This window comes from Cricetulus griseus, chromosome 5 (assembly GCF_003668045.3).
Source record: "Cricetulus griseus strain 17A/GY chromosome 5, alternate assembly CriGri-PICRH-1.0, whole genome shotgun sequence".
Taxonomy (NCBI): domain Eukaryota; kingdom Metazoa; phylum Chordata; class Mammalia; order Rodentia; family Cricetidae; genus Cricetulus; species Cricetulus griseus.
In genome coordinates, this window is record NC_048598.1 from 176474993 (window position 1) to 176493563 (window position 18571).

General features: G+C 40.8%; 1 gene segment (V, D, J or C); it reads left to right on the forward strand.

Moving 5' to 3' along the window:
* Nucleotides 1–6175: 6175 nt before the first annotated feature.
* LOC113831713 lies at nt 6176–6671 on the forward strand. The segment is given in 2 exon segments: nt 6176–6251; nt 6349–6671. Coding segments are annotated over 2 exon segments (378 nt in total).
* The last annotated feature ends 11900 nt before the right edge of the window (nt 6672–18571 follow it).

Below are 18571 nucleotides of genomic sequence, written 5' to 3' on the forward strand. Positions count from 1 at the left end.
CACAGCCTTGGCTGACAGCTGTACAATATTTCAGGCTGGTTCTCAGCTCTGTGTCTTCCTCTTGCAATTGATGGGTTTGGGAGTTGGCAGTTTCCTGCTAGCCTCTGGGGTTTCCTCTTTACTCTGAGTTTCAGATCCCTGGCTTCCTGTTATATAAACGAGGACAGCTTTAAAAATTGTTCAGAAATTAGAATCTGTCTGTTGTGTTTTTAAAGAATAAGGTTTTCTGGTCACTGATCCAAGCAGAACAGGGTTGTTGTTCCACTCAGTCTTAGGCCTCAAATCCACAGGGGAGCAGATGCTGAATTATTGTAACATTCATGTTCAGTAAAATCCTGGACGTGGGGAAGACTGACATTTCTAGATAAACTTTTACAAAATGAGTCATTGGCCAAAGTGACTCCATGGAAACCACAAAATATCTCAAGCTGTGACCTCAGGAAACTGGTTGCTCTCCACAAAAATCCTGTTGTTGAAGACAACGCTTACATATATCACCTAACATGGAGAATGTGAGTTGGAGCCTAAGTGCAGCCCCAGCCCTACTGACTACAGTTCATAGCAGTAGAGGGTACTTGGCCTGCCCTAGAGGAGAAATAGCCTAACAGATCACTGTGACCTACAATGGTGACCCACTGATGAGACTGAAATTAAAGCCCAGTCTGTGAATGTAGGCCATGCCTGAAAATACTAGAATGTTCTAGAACTTTGAGAAGATAGGCCATGGGCTTATGAGAAAATCACACACGATCTGCTAAAGCAGTGATTTTCAACCTGTGTGGCAACCAAGTTAGGTATTGAACAACTCTTTCACAGAGTCCTAGGATGCTTTTACAGGGGTCACATATCAGATGTCTTGGATGTCAGATATTTACATCATGACTCATAGTGGAAAATTGTAATTATGAAATAGCAGTAAAATAATTTTAAGTTCTGTGTGATCACCACAACATGAAGCAATGTATTAAGGGGCTGCAGCAATTGGAACTTTGAGGACAACTGTTCTAAAGAAATATAACAATAATGTAATTCTGAATGACATGACCATTTCTGCACATTAATCAGTGCCTCACACAACTAACAATAGTGAAGTTTCTTCTTGCAACACATGGCAGGTATCATGGAGACTCTCAAATGGACAATGTATAGAGCATGGAGGATATGTGTGCACTCAGTCATAAATATGTGATTTTAAGCAAACTTTCACCTAGGGTCTCAGGGAATGATTTGGGAGAAGAGAGAGACAGATTTTAAGGACCACATGTGATGAATGAGTCCAAGGATAGAGTCTCTTTCAGACACCATAGGGCCAGTGCACACATGAACTCACTAGGCTAGAAGTAATTATAGGGCTTGTAGAGGTTCAAGCCACATGGGATTCCAATGCTAATAGGAGGAAATTGACATGGACACTCAATTCTAAACAAGAAACTATCTGCAATTGGTACTTACATGCAAAGGAAAATAATGTACTTGAGTGGATTGTCACTGGCTGTATTAAATACATTTCACAGTAGGTCTTATGCCAAAGAAAATACAAAACAAGCACAATTGTGTTTTTGTACAGTCAAACATAACTTTATTCAGGAATTTTTTCTTGGTATTCTTTGGTTGTATATTTAAATTTCTGATTTTGTGTGTTGTGGGTTTGTGTTCGTTGTATATGGGTGTGTCTGTCAGAAAGAGAGAAAGAGAGAGATAAAGATAATGAGAGAGAATTTTCTTGTGGTATTTTATTAGTAAGGAGATGGTTATAGAGGGATCTAGGAATAATTGGGGAATAGATACATTAGGATCATAGCATATTGCTTAAAAACTAATTTTTTACTAAAGAAAATTTAGAATTCCCTCTCCAAAATCATGTATTATTTATTATTTGATAAATCATGAAATTGTCTAAAGGCAGAATATTTTTTATGTATCTGGCATGTGCATGAACAAACTGTAATGTTATCAATTTCTGCTCTGTTGTCCACTGCACTATTGATAATTTCTGTCTTCCTGCACTGACAACAATGAGGTAGGAATATGTGGATATTTCTGTATATTTCACTGCTCAGTTGTTTTCTCAGAACATGGGCAGAGTCTCCAGAGATAAGAGCTCCCTTGCAGATAGACACAGTCAGACAGGTCTCTGTTACTTACAGGAAAGATGAAATATCAGTTTCCATCAGCATATTGATTGTTATCCTATGACATCATCAGCATTGTCATCTTCTGTCTTCTGTCTAGAATTGTCTCTGCTGCAATCCTGGTGTCATTTCCAGTCATTCCACATGACATCATTAAGAGAGTTTTCATGGCCCATGTCTCTGCTGCAATTCTGGTTTCATTTCAAGAGTAAATTTCTTAGATTTGAACTCTCCCTAAAATTGGTCCATTTTTACTTTGCTAAGTAAAGCTGTCTCTCATTGCTCATTCTTGGGAACACAGACCTACTTCAATACTATGTTCAAAACTGTTTCAGCTTCTAGGAGTTACCCAGGTCCTCAGATGCATCATTATTTACTCCTTTGTATCAGTTTTCTCAATCTTCTATGCAATTGTTGTGTGAGTCCTTTTCCTGCCCATGCTCCATTGTGAATAATCAGCTCTCTTTAGTTAGAATCAACAGCAGGTGCCCATTTCAGCCATGCTGGGAAGAAACATCCTGCACTCAAAAGCATTTACAATATGCAACATATATTGTACATGTGAGCTTGACTTCAACAACTCTTCTTCATAGCAATCCCTGAGTACATGAGACAGTCAAAGCACTTACATAGAGAAATGGAATCCTGAGTACCATGAGACACTTATAACTTTTTAATGCAGGGGAAATGGTATGTGATTGAAGTGCATTTGCCTCATTCTCTCACTGCTTACATCCAGAGAAATTCATTTACCCATCAATATTTAAAAGATTTTAGGGGTTATGATATAGGCCTACAAGTTATACAGGTCCATGCATGTGAACAAACACATAATTTAGACATATCATGGCACTGGTTCCATTAATTCTTGGAGCTCTCATTCCACAAATATTACAGGAAGTACATCCAAGACTTTGAAAATCAATTGCCATGACTTTCTGTGTATATGAGGATGCTGAGTGTGGGGAAGCTAGATATAGAGAGACCACAGCCATCATTTCCACTCAGAAAGATCTAGGAAAAAGGTGTGAACAGAAGGATCCTTTTTAAGTAAATCTACAGCCCACCCATGAGAGAAATGCTGAAGTAGCAAACAGATTGCAACACAGTCCAAATTTTCCTAAATTCGGGTCACTTCTCAAATGTGAAAATACTTTCTGTAGTTGAGAACAGAACTGCATGAACCACATTTGTTCATATTCCAGGTCCTGTGAGATTTCTGTTCCAACTGCAGCTGGAGGTTTTGGGAATTTGCTCTATAAAGCAATTCTGGATCCCAACATCACTTGTGCCATCTCTGTTCATGGAGACACATTTTATGGCACACCTCATTATCCATCCTTGAAATCTCTACTCAGCGTCACCACGAGCATTAACAAGATAAATAAGAGTCATAGTAAGAGGTCTGTGAGTAAGAACTCATACAAGCCAGTTCTGATAACCAGCAGGGGGCGCTGTGGATCCATCAATCTCTAAGAAGTAAAGGGCAGCAGAAACAGGTTAATGATGTTGTACATTGAGGAGATTTCAACAGACTCTGTGGATTTCATTGCCAGTCTAAGTACATTCAGAGACCATGGTGTAGCTGACATCTGAGATCTCCATGCTGTGACACTGGAGAAGTTCTTTGTTGAGTAAAATCTATAATGAGGTCACCAAAATCTAGCATGGATTCATACAGCTGCTGGATAGGTAAAAGTTCATGAAAAACGTATCAGTAAAGGTTAAGCATATTTGAGCTTCAGGTCCCCGAGCAACAATTTGGGAAAAGTGTCCCAGGTGTTCCCAGCTGACATCAGAGGTGAGCACATTCCTGCTGATCGCTGGTGTGGAATGGACAGCAGCCTCCACAGCTCTGGTCCAGTGTCTCATGGGGCCAGGATGAAAAATGCAGCTCGTCAGCATTCAAATATGGTTGACCATGGGGAGTTTCAGGGGACCAATGAGCCCTTGAATTGTGGTTCACTTTAATGAACATAGATGTGGGGACTGGATTCTCACTGGGGTAGAAGAGTGCTGTCCACATAGCTTCTGGGATGAAAGAGAGAGAAAGGGAAAAAAGCCAGAAATTAATGTGTGCTATATCCAAGGAAAACTCTTGTTCACTTTCATAATCATTGCACCAGTCTCATCCACATTGTTTCCACTCACCTTGCTGCAGGCACATATCTCACATAACATAGAGTATGATCAGAACAAGCAGTGGGACAACACTAATGACTACATGACCAGCTCATCTTCGTCTCAGTAATTTTTCATAAAATTTTCTGACATCTATTATTTTTGATAACAATATTACACCATCAGTTCCATAAAAACACACCAAAATCGGAACAGAAAATTGTTCCACTACCTAAGGAAAATGTCAAGACAAAACCATGGATCTATGAACTGTTGATTATCCAGACTTTTTGTTTTATAATAGCTTCCTAATTGATATTTCTCTTACTCCACAGGGCCTGCTTTGATATTTGATTACTCACAGTATCTCTGCTTTGATTTGTTGTGCCATATGGATCTATATCCTCTACAGATATAGGATAACTTATGTTTCAGGATACTTATTTCAATATGATCTTATAAAAACTCATATGATATCATTTATTAACTTGTTTAACATACTGCTGTTTCATTTCTTTCCACTCCTCCAAATCCTGACCATTTTCCCAGACTCCCCATCCACTCCTCCATTTCTTTTCAGTGGAGGGCGAGCCTCCCATGGATATCAACAAACATGGCCTGTCACATTGTTGACCCAACTTAGCATAAGGAAAAGGGTTGCAAAGTCAGAACAAGAGTCACAGACAGCCCCTGCTCCAACTTTTAGGAGTCCCACATGAAGACATGCATATTACACATCTGGCACATATGTGCCGAGACCCTAGGTCAGTCCCATGTAAGCTCTGTGGTTGTCAGTAAAGTCTTTGTGAGTCTTTACCACCCCGTGTTCCTTGGTACCTTTGCATTGGGGACGAATATCACAGGAAGACAGTAGGCTCTGGGAAAGGAAGGAGGTGGATTACCCTATAGTCCCCCTTAGGCAATTCTCTCAAGATCCAGGTGGATCTTAACTGTGAGAAACATCAGGCCTAGCTGATGGAGAGAGAAACGCAAGTCACTGAAGAAACAGAGAGCAGAAGGATGTGGCATGGAAGGAAAGAGCCCCACTGGGTGTTTTAGGGAGGTTACAGAGAGCCAGCACTAACTTTGTGATGGGCATGAGAGAATCTCTATAGTAGGTGGGCAAGGTCAGTCCTGGAGCAGCGAAATGGTAAATATGGGTCATCAAAATGTGTTATAACCATTGTTAAAGAAGAATCTTAGGTAGAATTCATATGTAGGTAATACATCTTTTGTTTTTTGAGTTTCAATATTCAAGCTTTATGCAGGAAATGTTACACCACTTTACTGTGGCCTCAACCACAAGTTGTTAATTCAACTAAAGTTAGGCTTTCATTGTTTACTGAACCCTATACAACAATTATTAAATGATTATATTTTGGGTTTTCTTATCTTCAGTTCCTAAGAATTAATTTAATAATCCATGCAAAGTTAGAAGAAAAGTTTACAAGTAGAGAGCACAATAAAGGAAGACTGAAAATATATGACTATGTAAAACCATGAAGTCAAAGTTAATAGTCTATTTTTAAATTTCTTCTTTCTTCTCTTTTCTCTGTCGGCACACAGTTTCATATAGACCAAGCATAATAACTTCAGTATAAGATTCTCCTACTCCAAGCTCTTGCTTATCATGTAATGGTGTGGATGAACACAGGGCTTCAGGAATGCAAAACAATACTCTAACAACTAAGCTACATGCCTGGGGCAATGATTGATGCTTTGATGTTATAAACACCACTTGGTTCCTAATTTCAACTTAAACAGCTGCACCCTTATTTGTCCTCCCTAAGACTCCTGCCCATGAGCTGATAATATAGCAGGAAGACATGCAAATAATGTTCCCCACTCCCCATGAAAGCCAGCCCTGACCCTACATCTCTGACAGAGACACCCAGCTCTGGACTCCCAGGTTCTCGTATTCTGTGGTCATCACAGAACATTCAATGCTCAGCATGGAGATGAGATTGAGCTGGGTTTTCCTTGTTGCTCTTTTGAAAGGTAATTTATAATAAGAAAAGATACTGTGTGAATGGACTTGAGTGAGTGGGACAGTGGACATTTGTGAGAGTTTCCTGACAGGATTCTCTTTTCACAGGTGTCCAATGTGAGGTTCAGCTGGTGGAGTCTGGCGGAGGCTTGGTGCAGCCTGGAAAGTCCCTGAAACTCTCCTGTGCAGCGTCTGGATTCACCTTCAGTGACTACTGGATGGACTGGGTTCGCCAGGTTCCTTGGAAGGGGCTGGAGTGGGTTGCACAAATTGGAACCAAGGGTTACAATTATGTAACACACTATGGGGAGTCTGTGAGTGGCAGATTCACCATCTCAAGAGACGACTCCAAAAGCAGCCTCTACCTGCAAATGAACAACTTAAGAGCCGAGGACACCGCCATTTATTACTGTACTAGAGACACACAGTGAGAGGACTTCAGTGTGAACCAGACAAAAACCTCCCTGCAGGAGCGCTCAGGACCAGCAGGGGGCGCAGGTCACATGGAAAACCAGCACATTGCAGGAACAGGTGCAGACATAATTGGAGGCTGGTTCTGAGGTCTCAGATGTCAATCCATCTAAGGATTTACTTGAATGCGTCCTGAACTTATGGTCTCTACATGCCTGGAGATCAGAGGGTGGAGTTAGCTACTAGTTATTTTTCTTTTTTATTTATGAAAAATGTGAAAAACATAGGGTATAGCTATGGCACATCCTGCAATCTTTCTTAATTTATTTAATGGTTCTAATTTCCTCTGTAATCTTGACTGCTTTTATTACACACACACACACACACAGATATATATATATAATATATATTATAATATATAGTATATAGTGGCTTATAGAAATGATATGAGTAGTGTTTCAATATTCTAATCTGAAAGGCTTTTGCATATATTTTGTGATTGATGTTCTGTCTAGTATCAACTACTGTCTTGACTAAGCTGGTTCAAGTTAGGATAATTTTCTTGTTCTTATATAAGGACTGACCATTCAACTCCACAACACTTGTTTATCACTGTAGAGAACAAACAAATAGATAAAATAAAGGGATTTAAAGAAGAAAACTCACAAGAAACATATCAGATGAATTATGAAAAAGAGAACATTAAAGCCAATTTCAGAGCCCCTGTGTTTATCTAGAGCCCATTATGGCTCCCCTTGCCTCTAAGAAACATAAGCATGGAAGAATCTGGTGGGGAGGGTGGGTGAGGAAGTGGAGGTGGGGTCCTGCCAAGATGTATTTCCTGGGATCCCTGTATTCCCCATGCTCTCTATTCCAGAATCACAGTGTAGGAAGTCAGAGGCAATGATGGCCATATTGTTAAAAGGAAATGGAGTGGTATCCACATTCCTCATTTATAAAGCCTAGGCTGAGTCCCCACATGCAAATGCATCTTATAGATCTAAGTTAAATCCCCTCCTGGCTGTGGGAGCTCACATCTCTCTCACAGGAGGCTGACCTCTGGGAAAAGGGGGTGTGGCCCAGAAGATGAGACTGTTTGGTCTTCTGTACCTGGTGACAGCCCTACCTGATGAGTGGGACCATTTCATACATGTGTCCATGAGGGGATGTGAAAACATGTGATTGACAGAATTGACTCCACTTGTTTGAAGGGGTCCTATCCCAGATCCAGCTTCAAGAGTCAAGACCTGGCCTGGTGAAGCCCTCTCAGTCACTCTTCCTCACTTGCTCTGTCACTGGCTACTCCATCACCAGTGGTTATTACAGGATCTGGATCAGGCAGTCCAGAGGGAAGAAGCTGGAGTGGATGGGGTACATAACCCACAGTGGAGATGCTGTCTACAACCCATCCATGAGGAGCCCCATCTCCATCACCAGAGAAACATCCAAGAACCAGTTCTTCCTGCAGCTGAACTCTGTGACCACTGAGGACACAGCCACATATTACTGTGCAGGAGACACACAGTGAGGTGACTTCAGCATGAGCCCAGACTCAAAACTCCCTAGAGGGGAGCTCTGAGCCAGCAGGGGGAGCTGAGACATGACCAAGCTCAGGAACTTATCCTCAAAGCAGATACAACTTCCTGGGTCTGTGTTTTGTGATCTCTTCCTACAAATGTCATAGGAATGGAAATCCAACCCAAGTGTTGAACTTTGAACACAGAGCCTCATCAACAGAGTCAAAGTTAACTCAGCAGAGTAAGTGATCTCATAGCATGGTTTCCCCAGATTGAGTTAACAAAGGTGACATTCTTTTCTGTGATATCTGTACAACATTCTATCTGACCATTAGGAAAGTTTGAGACTAAAGAAAGAGGAGGCATGAAATCTGAAAAATAGCTATGTAATTCTCATAGTATCACAGACAAGGAGCCACACCATATATATGTTGGGAGCCCTTACAGCCTGCAGTTGACACCTGCCTTTCCATTGCTATGAAAAAACCTATATCTCAAATACTCATAGTCCAGAGATCAGGAATAAATAAAGAAGACTCATATATGAGATTTTCAGGAATGAAGAAATGGATAGACATCCAATCAGCCAAGTCAAGATCTTCAGGATTAGAATAGTCTGGTTTTATAGTATTGATATACTATATAGTATTGATATAGTATTGGAGACATAGCTTCTAATTGGAACCAGTATTAATACGAATATCTCCAAGAGCCAATAGTTAAAATCTTAACCTCCTGCCATGTCTTACTTTGCAAGGACATAGCAAGGAAACTTCAGTGTGAACTCAGTCACAAACCTCTCTGTGCTCAACTGACACAATAAAGAACTACTGAGGCTGTTTAGAACTAGCAGACATCTCTTGGAGTATAAGAGGTTGTGGATTTTCCCATGTGGTTTCTCACAAACAGGCTTACTGCTGTTTAGATGTTGGAATGAGTGGCTTCCCCTTCCTGCTCTAACAATCCTTTAGAGGTCCCCTGCATGTCATATTCTATGACAACTACTGTTTGTTTAGTTTCTAGTAAGAGTATCAATTTTTAACCTATGGAGAATCTAAAGTATCCATTGGACACTTTATCTCTGATGAAATAAACATAAGAATAAACCTTTCCATATTTTTCAATGAATTGGTCATTCTAAGAGCTGGTGATGGTTGTTAGCTCAATGGGAAACCTCAGGGAATTCTAAATCATCTGAAAACCATTCTCTCAATTTTCTCACAGGTTGTAGAGTAGCCAGAGCCTCCATGAATCAACGTTATTTTCCACAGTTGGTGGAAAAACAAGTTGTCTATGTTGTAGGCATTCAATGTGTGTCTGTAATAGGACACACATGGTTATTATTTTTCACACAATGAATGTCTGAGATTTGCATCCTTGTCAAGATTACTTTCTGACTCAGTACCCCATGTATTCATGCCTTTGAAAGTGGTTTCTGTACCTTCACCTTGGGGAAAAGTCTGTGTGTCCATTGGGCATATGCCAGGTGATGTCATCTACAGTCTCTGTACTAACTGCCTTCCATTGGCAACAGAGTTCCTTATAACAGTTTCTTCTGGTTATTTCTTTTAACTTTGTTTGCAAGGTTACTGCAATGGAACTCTTTGATGCAACTGAAGGTAGAAAAACCGGAGTGTTTACCTGAGAGATAGAGAAGCATCATTGGGAGAATTGGTGGTTGGTGTTTGTTCAGGGTTAATGATCTCCAATTTCAGCATCTGTAAAAGGTAAAGAGAATCTACTGTCCAGGCCAGAGCCTTCCCTGGATATTATTATAGTGACCTCAGCTATGTTTGAAGAATTTGGGGGAACAAATGTATGATGTAGTATTAGGTTAATGAGATCCAGACAAACACAGCTCATTAACCAGTACAGTATGAAGGTGAAAACCAAGGGATTCACTGTTAGCTATTGTCAGGGTGAGGGGCAGCCCACGTGTCTGCCAGTGACATATGAAGTCTACAGAACCCCTGTAGATTGGACACACTCTGGGTACCAGGAATTTGTGCGTTAATGTCTTAATATGTCCCAGATATACTGAATAATATTTGCAATAATGTATAAGAATATTTAATCATGTATGAATAATATTTAGTGAATGTGAATTGAGCTTATTTTGATCATTATGTAAATGAGTCTTTAATGAGAAATGAATCCAGTTGAAACAAACTTTGTAAGCACCAGCATTTACTCACCAAGCCCAGGTTGCCTGATTGTCTTCAGTGAGAACAGAATCTTAACCAGACCAGAAATGAGGGACCACAGGAACACTGATGATTTGACAAATTTATTGCAAGAAATTGGGCATTCTATACCCTTAACAGAAACATAGTATAATGGCTGTTGCCAGGATCAATAAAATGGAATTTGCCAGGAAACAAATGAAATTTTTCAGTTATACAGGTGAAGACAAGTATGTAATTATATCATTAGACCCAAGATAAATGATAAACGGTTGTTTATTGGGGACAATTACAGAGAAAAAAATACAAAGAACCGCAGGAGCGTTTCCCTGCTCTTCCTACCAGGTCAGCTGATCCAGTAGAAAAAAGCAGGCAAAGGAAAGCCGCACCTCAAGCTCCTCTGTTTCCCCTTCCGTCGGCCTGGAGGCATACACAAAGGGGTGTGGCCACCGTTTCAGGTCCACAGACTAGATGGCTGGGCATAAAAATTATTGTGTAGAAGGCGATCTTCTTCATCTTGTTCCCACTGGACCGGTTTTCTCGCCATTCACCGGATCCAGCAGTCGCTTACTGAAAATACCGTTCTGAGAGTTAATATATGTTACAATTGTTTGGCCAATGGCTTAGGCTTCTCACTGGCTAGCTCTTTCTTAATTATTAACCCAGTGGAAGAGTGGGTTAGCATGAACAAGGAAATGGTTTTAGTTTCCTTGCCTAGCATGAACAAGGAAATGGTTTTAGTTTCCAAGGCTACAGAAAGAAGGGAGGGTGTCAGATCAAGCAGTTGGTTTTCCATTACTGCCATGACCACTACTTTACTGCAATATAATAAAGATATCTATTTTCATTGTTAAAAGCAAAACAAACAAAAACTTCAGTGTAAGCCAAGGCACACCTACATACAGGGGAGCTCAGGACCAGCAGGGGGCAGAATGGAGCCAATAATTAATAGGATGGAAGTGAGATGGAGAGGAGGGGAGTGTCTCTGTGGACTCTCTTTTTATAGTCTATTAGCTGAACAACACCTGCTATAGTTGACAAGTGAAGTCTCCATGTTCAGACACAGTGAAAATTGATTATTAAATATCACACAGATTTTCATTTTCTCATTTATGTCATGAAGATTTATTTATTTATATTTGATGTTTCTGAAAAAAATTCCATAGGATATATTCTGGCCAGAGTTTCCCTGCCCAACTACTCCCTAGTCCAGCCTACATCCTCACCTCCCTGTCACTCAACTCCACAACCCTTCTTTCTCTCTACGGAGAGCAAAGACAGAGAAAAACGAAAAGGATTTTTAAAGCAAACAGACAATAAACACACACCTGTAACATGTTCAAACTTCAAATATTAATTGCTTATATATGAAAGAAGATGGCAAATTCTCCTCATTTAGGAGTTGTGGAATTTTCCATTCATAATTAAAACCATCACTACCACCACTTGTAAATCAATCTTTTCACAAAGAGGACCAAAAGTCTCTGGTTGGGATTTTATTGTAAATTAATAGATTGGGACTTGATGTTTCTACAGAGTCTGCACAGGTCTCAGGAACAGCTCCTTCCACAGACAGGATGAGGATTTGGAACTCAGAATCCTGCTGCCTGAACGAGGTGTCCTCTCCCTCCTTCTTCTTTAGCTGGACTAGGTCCTTATCTAAGAAGCACCCTGCTCATGAATATGCAAATCATGTGAGTCTATGTGGTAAATACAGGGATGTCCTCACCACCAACGACATATGATCAGTGTCCTCTCCACAGTCACTGAGCACACAGGTCCTCACCATGGAATGGAGCTGGATCATCCTCTTCCTGGTGACTGCAGCTACAGGTAAGGGCTCCAAATTCGAGACTTGAGGAGGGGCCACGTCCTGAGGTGACAGTGACATCCACTCTGCCTTTCTCTCCACAGGTGTCCATTCCGAGGTCCAGCTGTAGCAGTCTGGGGCTGAACTGGGGAAAACTGCAGCCTCAGTGAAGCTGTCCTGCAAGGCTTCAGGATATAACTTCATTGCTTACTATATGCACTGGATGAAGCAGAGGCCTGGACAGGGTTTGGAATGGATTGGAAGGATTGATCCTGAATATGATAATACTGACTACAATCAGAAGTTCCAGGGCAAGGCCAAACTGACTGCAGACACATCCTCCAGCACAGCCTACATGGAGCTCAGCAGCCTGACATCTGAGGACTCTGCTGTCTATTACTGTGCAAGAGACACAGTCTTGCAACCACATCCTGAGTGTGTCAGAAACCCTGGAGGAGCAGGAAGCTGCCCTGGGACTGAGAAGGCAGAGAAGATCAGCCTGGGTACTGGCTCAGAAATAATCATTCCTGGTGTCTCTTTGTCTGCCTCATCTTTGTTTTTCTAACTGTTTTAAGTCTAATTTTATAATTATAACTGTGAATAAAGTGAGGTGAATTGAGTTTACCCCATAATACATTGTATTTCCACAATGACCACCCCATTGACGTGGGTATTTCCTTAATGAAACAATGCAGGAAGTAAAACTGTGATACTGCAAGGTGACAAAAAATGTATCTGGATTCTGAGAGACTGGAGGTTTGAAGGAGTAGCTTTGAATACAACACGGTATGCATTTTACCATTCAAATCTATAGAAATAAGGTCTGATCAAACCAAAACTCCTCTCATAGGCTCAAGTCTTAAGTGATCTGATTGTGTGCTTTTTATCTCAGACTGGGTCCTCCAGCAGAAGTTCTGGTCTCATGGACATAAGAAATATTTATATCACAATACACTGTCACCACATAAGTGTAAATCTTGCAAGTTAATCAAAAGTATTATTGAATTACTTTATCATGAGACTCATTTATCAACCCAATCTCTGTCTCTGTCTCTGTCTCTCTCTCCATATATATATATATATATATATATATATATATATATATTCACAGTCCAAGTCCACTGACCTTCAGATTTAAGCCTTTATAGAACATTGACCTACACTGATACAGAATTATCTCTCATAGCCCACTGGATATATAGAGGTCTACCTTGTTCTATAGATCATTTGATTTTGGATAAATGGTTGAATATCAATCTGCACAGAGACACCTGTGTATTTTGAGGTCTCAAGGGTTTGATTTAGTAAAAGGTCTCTTTGACTGAACATTAATTTTGCATGTTCTGGTATCAGTAATTCTTTCCTCTTAAAATTTGTATGTCATTTTCTTGAAATAGATGAAACTCATGTGTTGAGTATGTTGAAGCAGACATGAATCCTTTGTCAAATTTTATGTTACTGATTACTCAGACCTATGTTGACTTTACTATGAAGTTTGCTGCTTTAGGCTCTGAGTTCAGGCGGCCTTTGCTCTGTTGATTTAGAGGGTCTTGTTATCCTGGTGTACACCATCTACTCTGGGTATTATACCCTTTCAGTCAAAACTTCTGTGAGGTTCTTTGAGGTCTGAGGGGTGGGATTTTATGCAGCATTATCGATTACAGCTGTGAGCTTCAAGATCTATCTTTCTGCATAATGTCTAGATTAGGGTTCAGTATTTGCTATTTTTGTCATTTTCATTTAAATTAGAAACAATCATTTTTTACATGTCTATCTCAGTTCCCTCTCCCTCCCCTCCTCCCCTGCCCCCCAACCAATCTCCTATCCCAAACCCTTTATGCTCCCCAGGGAGGGTGAGGCCTTCCATTTCCGATTTTCAAAGTCTGCCATCTCATTTGGAGCAGGGCCTAGATTCTCCCACACATGTTTAGGCTGAGAGAGTATCCCTCTATGTGGAGAGGGCTCCAAAAGTTCATTTGCATACTAGGGGTAAATACTAATCCAATACCATTGGCCCCATAGATTGTCCAGCTCTCCAAACTGACTTCTTCCTTCAAGGGATCTGGAACAGTCATGTGCTGTTTTCCCAGCTATATGTCTGGGGTCCATGAGAAATGTCTCATTCAGGTCAGCTGTGGGTTTCTGCAGCCTGGTCTTGTCGACTTTGCTCATCTCACCTCCCTCTCTGCAACTGGATTTCAGTGTTCAGCTCAGTGTTTAGCTGTGGGTGTCTGAGTCTGCTTCCATCATCTACTGGATGAACGCTCTAGGATGGCATATAAGGTAGTCATCAATCTCATTATTGGAGAAGGGCTTTTAAAGTACCCTCTCTTCCATTGCTTGGATTTTTAGTTGGGGTCAACTTTGTAGATCACTGAACATTTCTCTAGTGCCAGAATTCTCTTTAATCCTATAATGGCACCCTATATTATGGTATCTCTTTTCTTGCTCTCCTCTATTCTTCCCCTGACTATATCTTCCTGTTCCCTCATGTCCTCCTCTCCCCTCCTCTTCTCTCCCATTTCTTCTAACTCCCTCTCCCCTACCCCCTTGCTCCCCATTAACTTAGGAAATCTTATCCCTTTTCCCTTCTCCAGGAGACCATGCATGCCTCCCTTAGGGTCCTTCTTGTTTCCTAGCTTCTCTGGTGTTGTGGATTGTAGGCTGCTCTTCTTTGCTCTAGATATAAAATCCATATATGAGTTAGTACATAATATATTTGTCTTTTTGCAACTGGGTTACCTCACTCAGGATGGTTTCTTCTAGTTTCCGTTTCACTATTTGTTACCATATAATTTTGTGGTGTGCTAATGCATTGGTCTCTGATCCTTGTGCCTTCTCTTTGGGTTGTTTTCCTTTACTTTTTTATTTGCTTGTCCAATTTCAGTGTGATGGTTTTGTTTTAGCTTTGTTTATATGTTTTACTTTGGTATTTTTTCTTTTAGAAACCTCTCTTTTTCTAATGAGAAGCAAAAAGAGAATGGATCTTGATGGGATTGGAAGGAAGGCACCAGGAACTGTAGACTCAGGGGTACTGTAATCTGTGTGTGAGAACTCATACAAGCCATTTGTCACACCAGCAGGGGGCGCTGTGGATCCATCAATCTCTAAGAAGTAAAGGGCAGCAGAAGCAGGTAATGATGTTGTACATTGAGGAGATTTCAACAGACTCTGTGGATTTCATTGCCTGTCATATTACATTCAGAGACCATGGTGTAGCTGACATCTGGGATCTCCATGCTGTGACACTGGTCATGTTATTTGTTAAATAAAATCCATAGTGAGGTCACAAAGATCCAGAATGGAGTCATAAAGCTGCTTGATAGGATGATAATTCATGAAAGAATTATCAGTAAAGGTTAAGTATATTTGAGCTTCAGGACCCCGAGGCAACAATTTGGGAAAGGTGTCCCAGGAGTTCCCAGCTGACATCAGAGGTGAGCACATTCCTGCTAGTCACTAGTGAAATGGACAGCAGCCTCCACAGCTCTGTTCCAGTGTCTCATGGGGCCAGGATCACAAATATGGTTCACAATAGGAGGTTCAGATGACCCTTGGACTTCCACTTTAATGAACAAGGCTGTGGTGACAGGATTCTCACTCGGATGGAAGAGCTCTGTCCACACAGGTGCTGGGATGAAGGATGAAGTAAGGGGAAAATCTAGAAATCCATGTGTGATGTATTCAAGGAAACCTCCTTTATCATCCATTGCACCGGATGTACACAGATTGTAATCCTTTTATTCTTTTAATTGAGGAGAATAAGCTAATAGCATCTATTTTCATTCTCATAGTTGCCATTATTTTGTGAATATAAGAGGAGCTGTGTCAATACTTCTTAAGAAGGCATAGACTCTTGTCCATTGTAACCTATGATAGCCGGCAACATCCCATAACCTGGATCATGAAATGAAACTTTATAATCATTACTCATCCCAACAGAGATTCTGAAATGTCAATATAAATCCATCCAGCACCCTGAATTGTAGGGATGAGTTTTCCTCTATAATGAGAAGAGGTGAACTGACAGACCATAAGATAACATATCAGTCCTGACCAGGGATAGATGAGGAGACAAGCACCACACAGTTCCTAGCTCTTTCTATACTGCAACATTAGGTATATCTGATTCTTGACCTGATGTTAGAGGGAAATATGCATGAATACCTTGATTTTATGTAGGATGTATGTTTGTTTTAATATTGTAGCTATTCTTCAGATATTTAAAGTCATATGCACACATATTCCTACATTTTGCCATGGATTGTCTGATTTGGGGAGCATATTCCAAATCCATCATTCTCCCATGCAAATGATCAGTTTCTGAAAAGCTTAACTAACACATAAGGGGCAATGATGATAGTATAGGAACAACATAAAATAAGTCATTGAAACAACAGCCATTTCTGCCTGCATCTGAGCTCTGTGAGCACTGAATTTGCAGGATGTGTTATAGTGCTCAAGGGTGACTGACTGCGAAGCTTCAGTCAAGCTTAAGCCTTGACAAACCACCCTGCAGTGGAGCTGATACTATCAGGGGTGCAATGGAGCCAGGAATCCCCAGTAGAGAGTTGAGGTTGGTGTGGAGGGGACTCTGTATCCCCTGTGGTTTCCTTTCCTTAGTCTACTGGTCGACTGTCAGCTGTTGTTGTTGAAAAGTGATGTTTCCCAGGCTCAAACACATTAAAGATTCTTTATTAAACTTTCCATGGGTTTATATTTTCTTGTTTATTTTATTCAGTTTACATGTACATTTTACAATTTTATTTGAAAAATTTTTGCCAATGCATTCTGATCACTGATCCCCCTCCCCCTACTCCTCCTGACACATTTCATGTATCCTCTTATACCCAACTCTACACCCTGTCTTTCTCTCTCCTAAGGAAAAAAACAAATGGACAAAAATATTTTAAGGATGGAATTAACACCAAACCGAAATAAAACAATACGTACACTCACACACAAACACACACAAAACCCCATACCACAACTCATTAACCCTGATATATACACAAGAAACCATGTTGGGGAATGTGCACAAGTGCCTGTGTGGTATTTTGTCTGGGTCTGGGACAGACTTGCTCTCTTTGTTCCTGTCAGGTCACAGTGAGCAGCACGGGGTGTGGATCCTCAGAGCAGGAAATTGGGGTTCATTTGTTTCTTATGTAAGTTACTTCTCCCCAAATAAATTCAACCTATATATAACCTAGTCCTGTGTATCTTATTCTGTGCAAATAGAGTTTTCTGTTCTTCAGAGCCTGTGAAGTAGTTAAATGGGTAAAGATGTCCATTGGTAAACATAGTAACATCAGTTTGATTGTTTGAATCCACATGGTAGGACACATGTTCTGAATTCCATAAGTTGTCCTCTGAGGATCACACATACACCTTGGTTTGTGTCTCTCCTGTTCACACCACAAAAGACATTCAGAAGACATTATACCAGTTTTTAAAAACTATTGCATAGATGGAGAGTTAACTCCTGAGGAACCACACCCTGCTGAGAATCTATTGGCATTGATGACTAATGATGAAAGGGCATAAAAATTGTTGTGTAAAAGGAGACTTTCTCCATTTTGGCCCTATTGGATCAGTTTTCTCTCCATTCGCTATTTCCAGCAGCCACATACTGAAATAACCACACTGAGACTTACTGTTTAGCCAATGATTTACGCTTCTCCCTGGGTAGCATTCTCTTAATCATCAACCCATTCCCAATGGTTGTGTATCTGCACGTTTCCTTGGATTACCACTGATGCCCTGGTCTCTTAACACCCTGACTGCAACATGGCATCTATGTTTTCTCTTCCTTCTCCCTGCCCATTTGTTTGGAATTCCTGCCTAGCTAAATTTTACCTATCCATTGACCAAAACAGCTTTATACATCAACTGAAGAGAGAAACATATATTCACAGAATACAGAAGGACAGCCACCATCATTATTGTTTAAGACCAATTGACCTGTCACACTTCAACATGCTTCGTAGACTTCTATGGAACATAGAGAAACAGTGGTGGCTTGAAGCTTCACTGACTGAGGGAGTGCCTCAGTTTCTCAGGGACTGAAATGCACACAGTGCCCCAGCAGCCAAGGACTCTAACCTGAAATCCTGTGAGGTGTGACATTCAAAGCAACTCGACCAGGACAAGTCCATGATTCCCTGCAAAAGATGATGCTCTAGCAAGAACAAGATGCTGAATTTCCTAGGCACAGTGACGTAACGTACTGTAATTCTTCGTAGCGACTCTGTAGCACCAGCGGTTAGTGCTGGGGTTGGATCCATCTGATCTCAGGGAAGACCTTTGCATTGTGAGGAACATTCATAACAATCGAGGAACAACTTAAACTCAATCTCAGACACATGTTCAGTATCTCCAGATGAACAAGAACCTTTTCCCCTGCAGCTGAA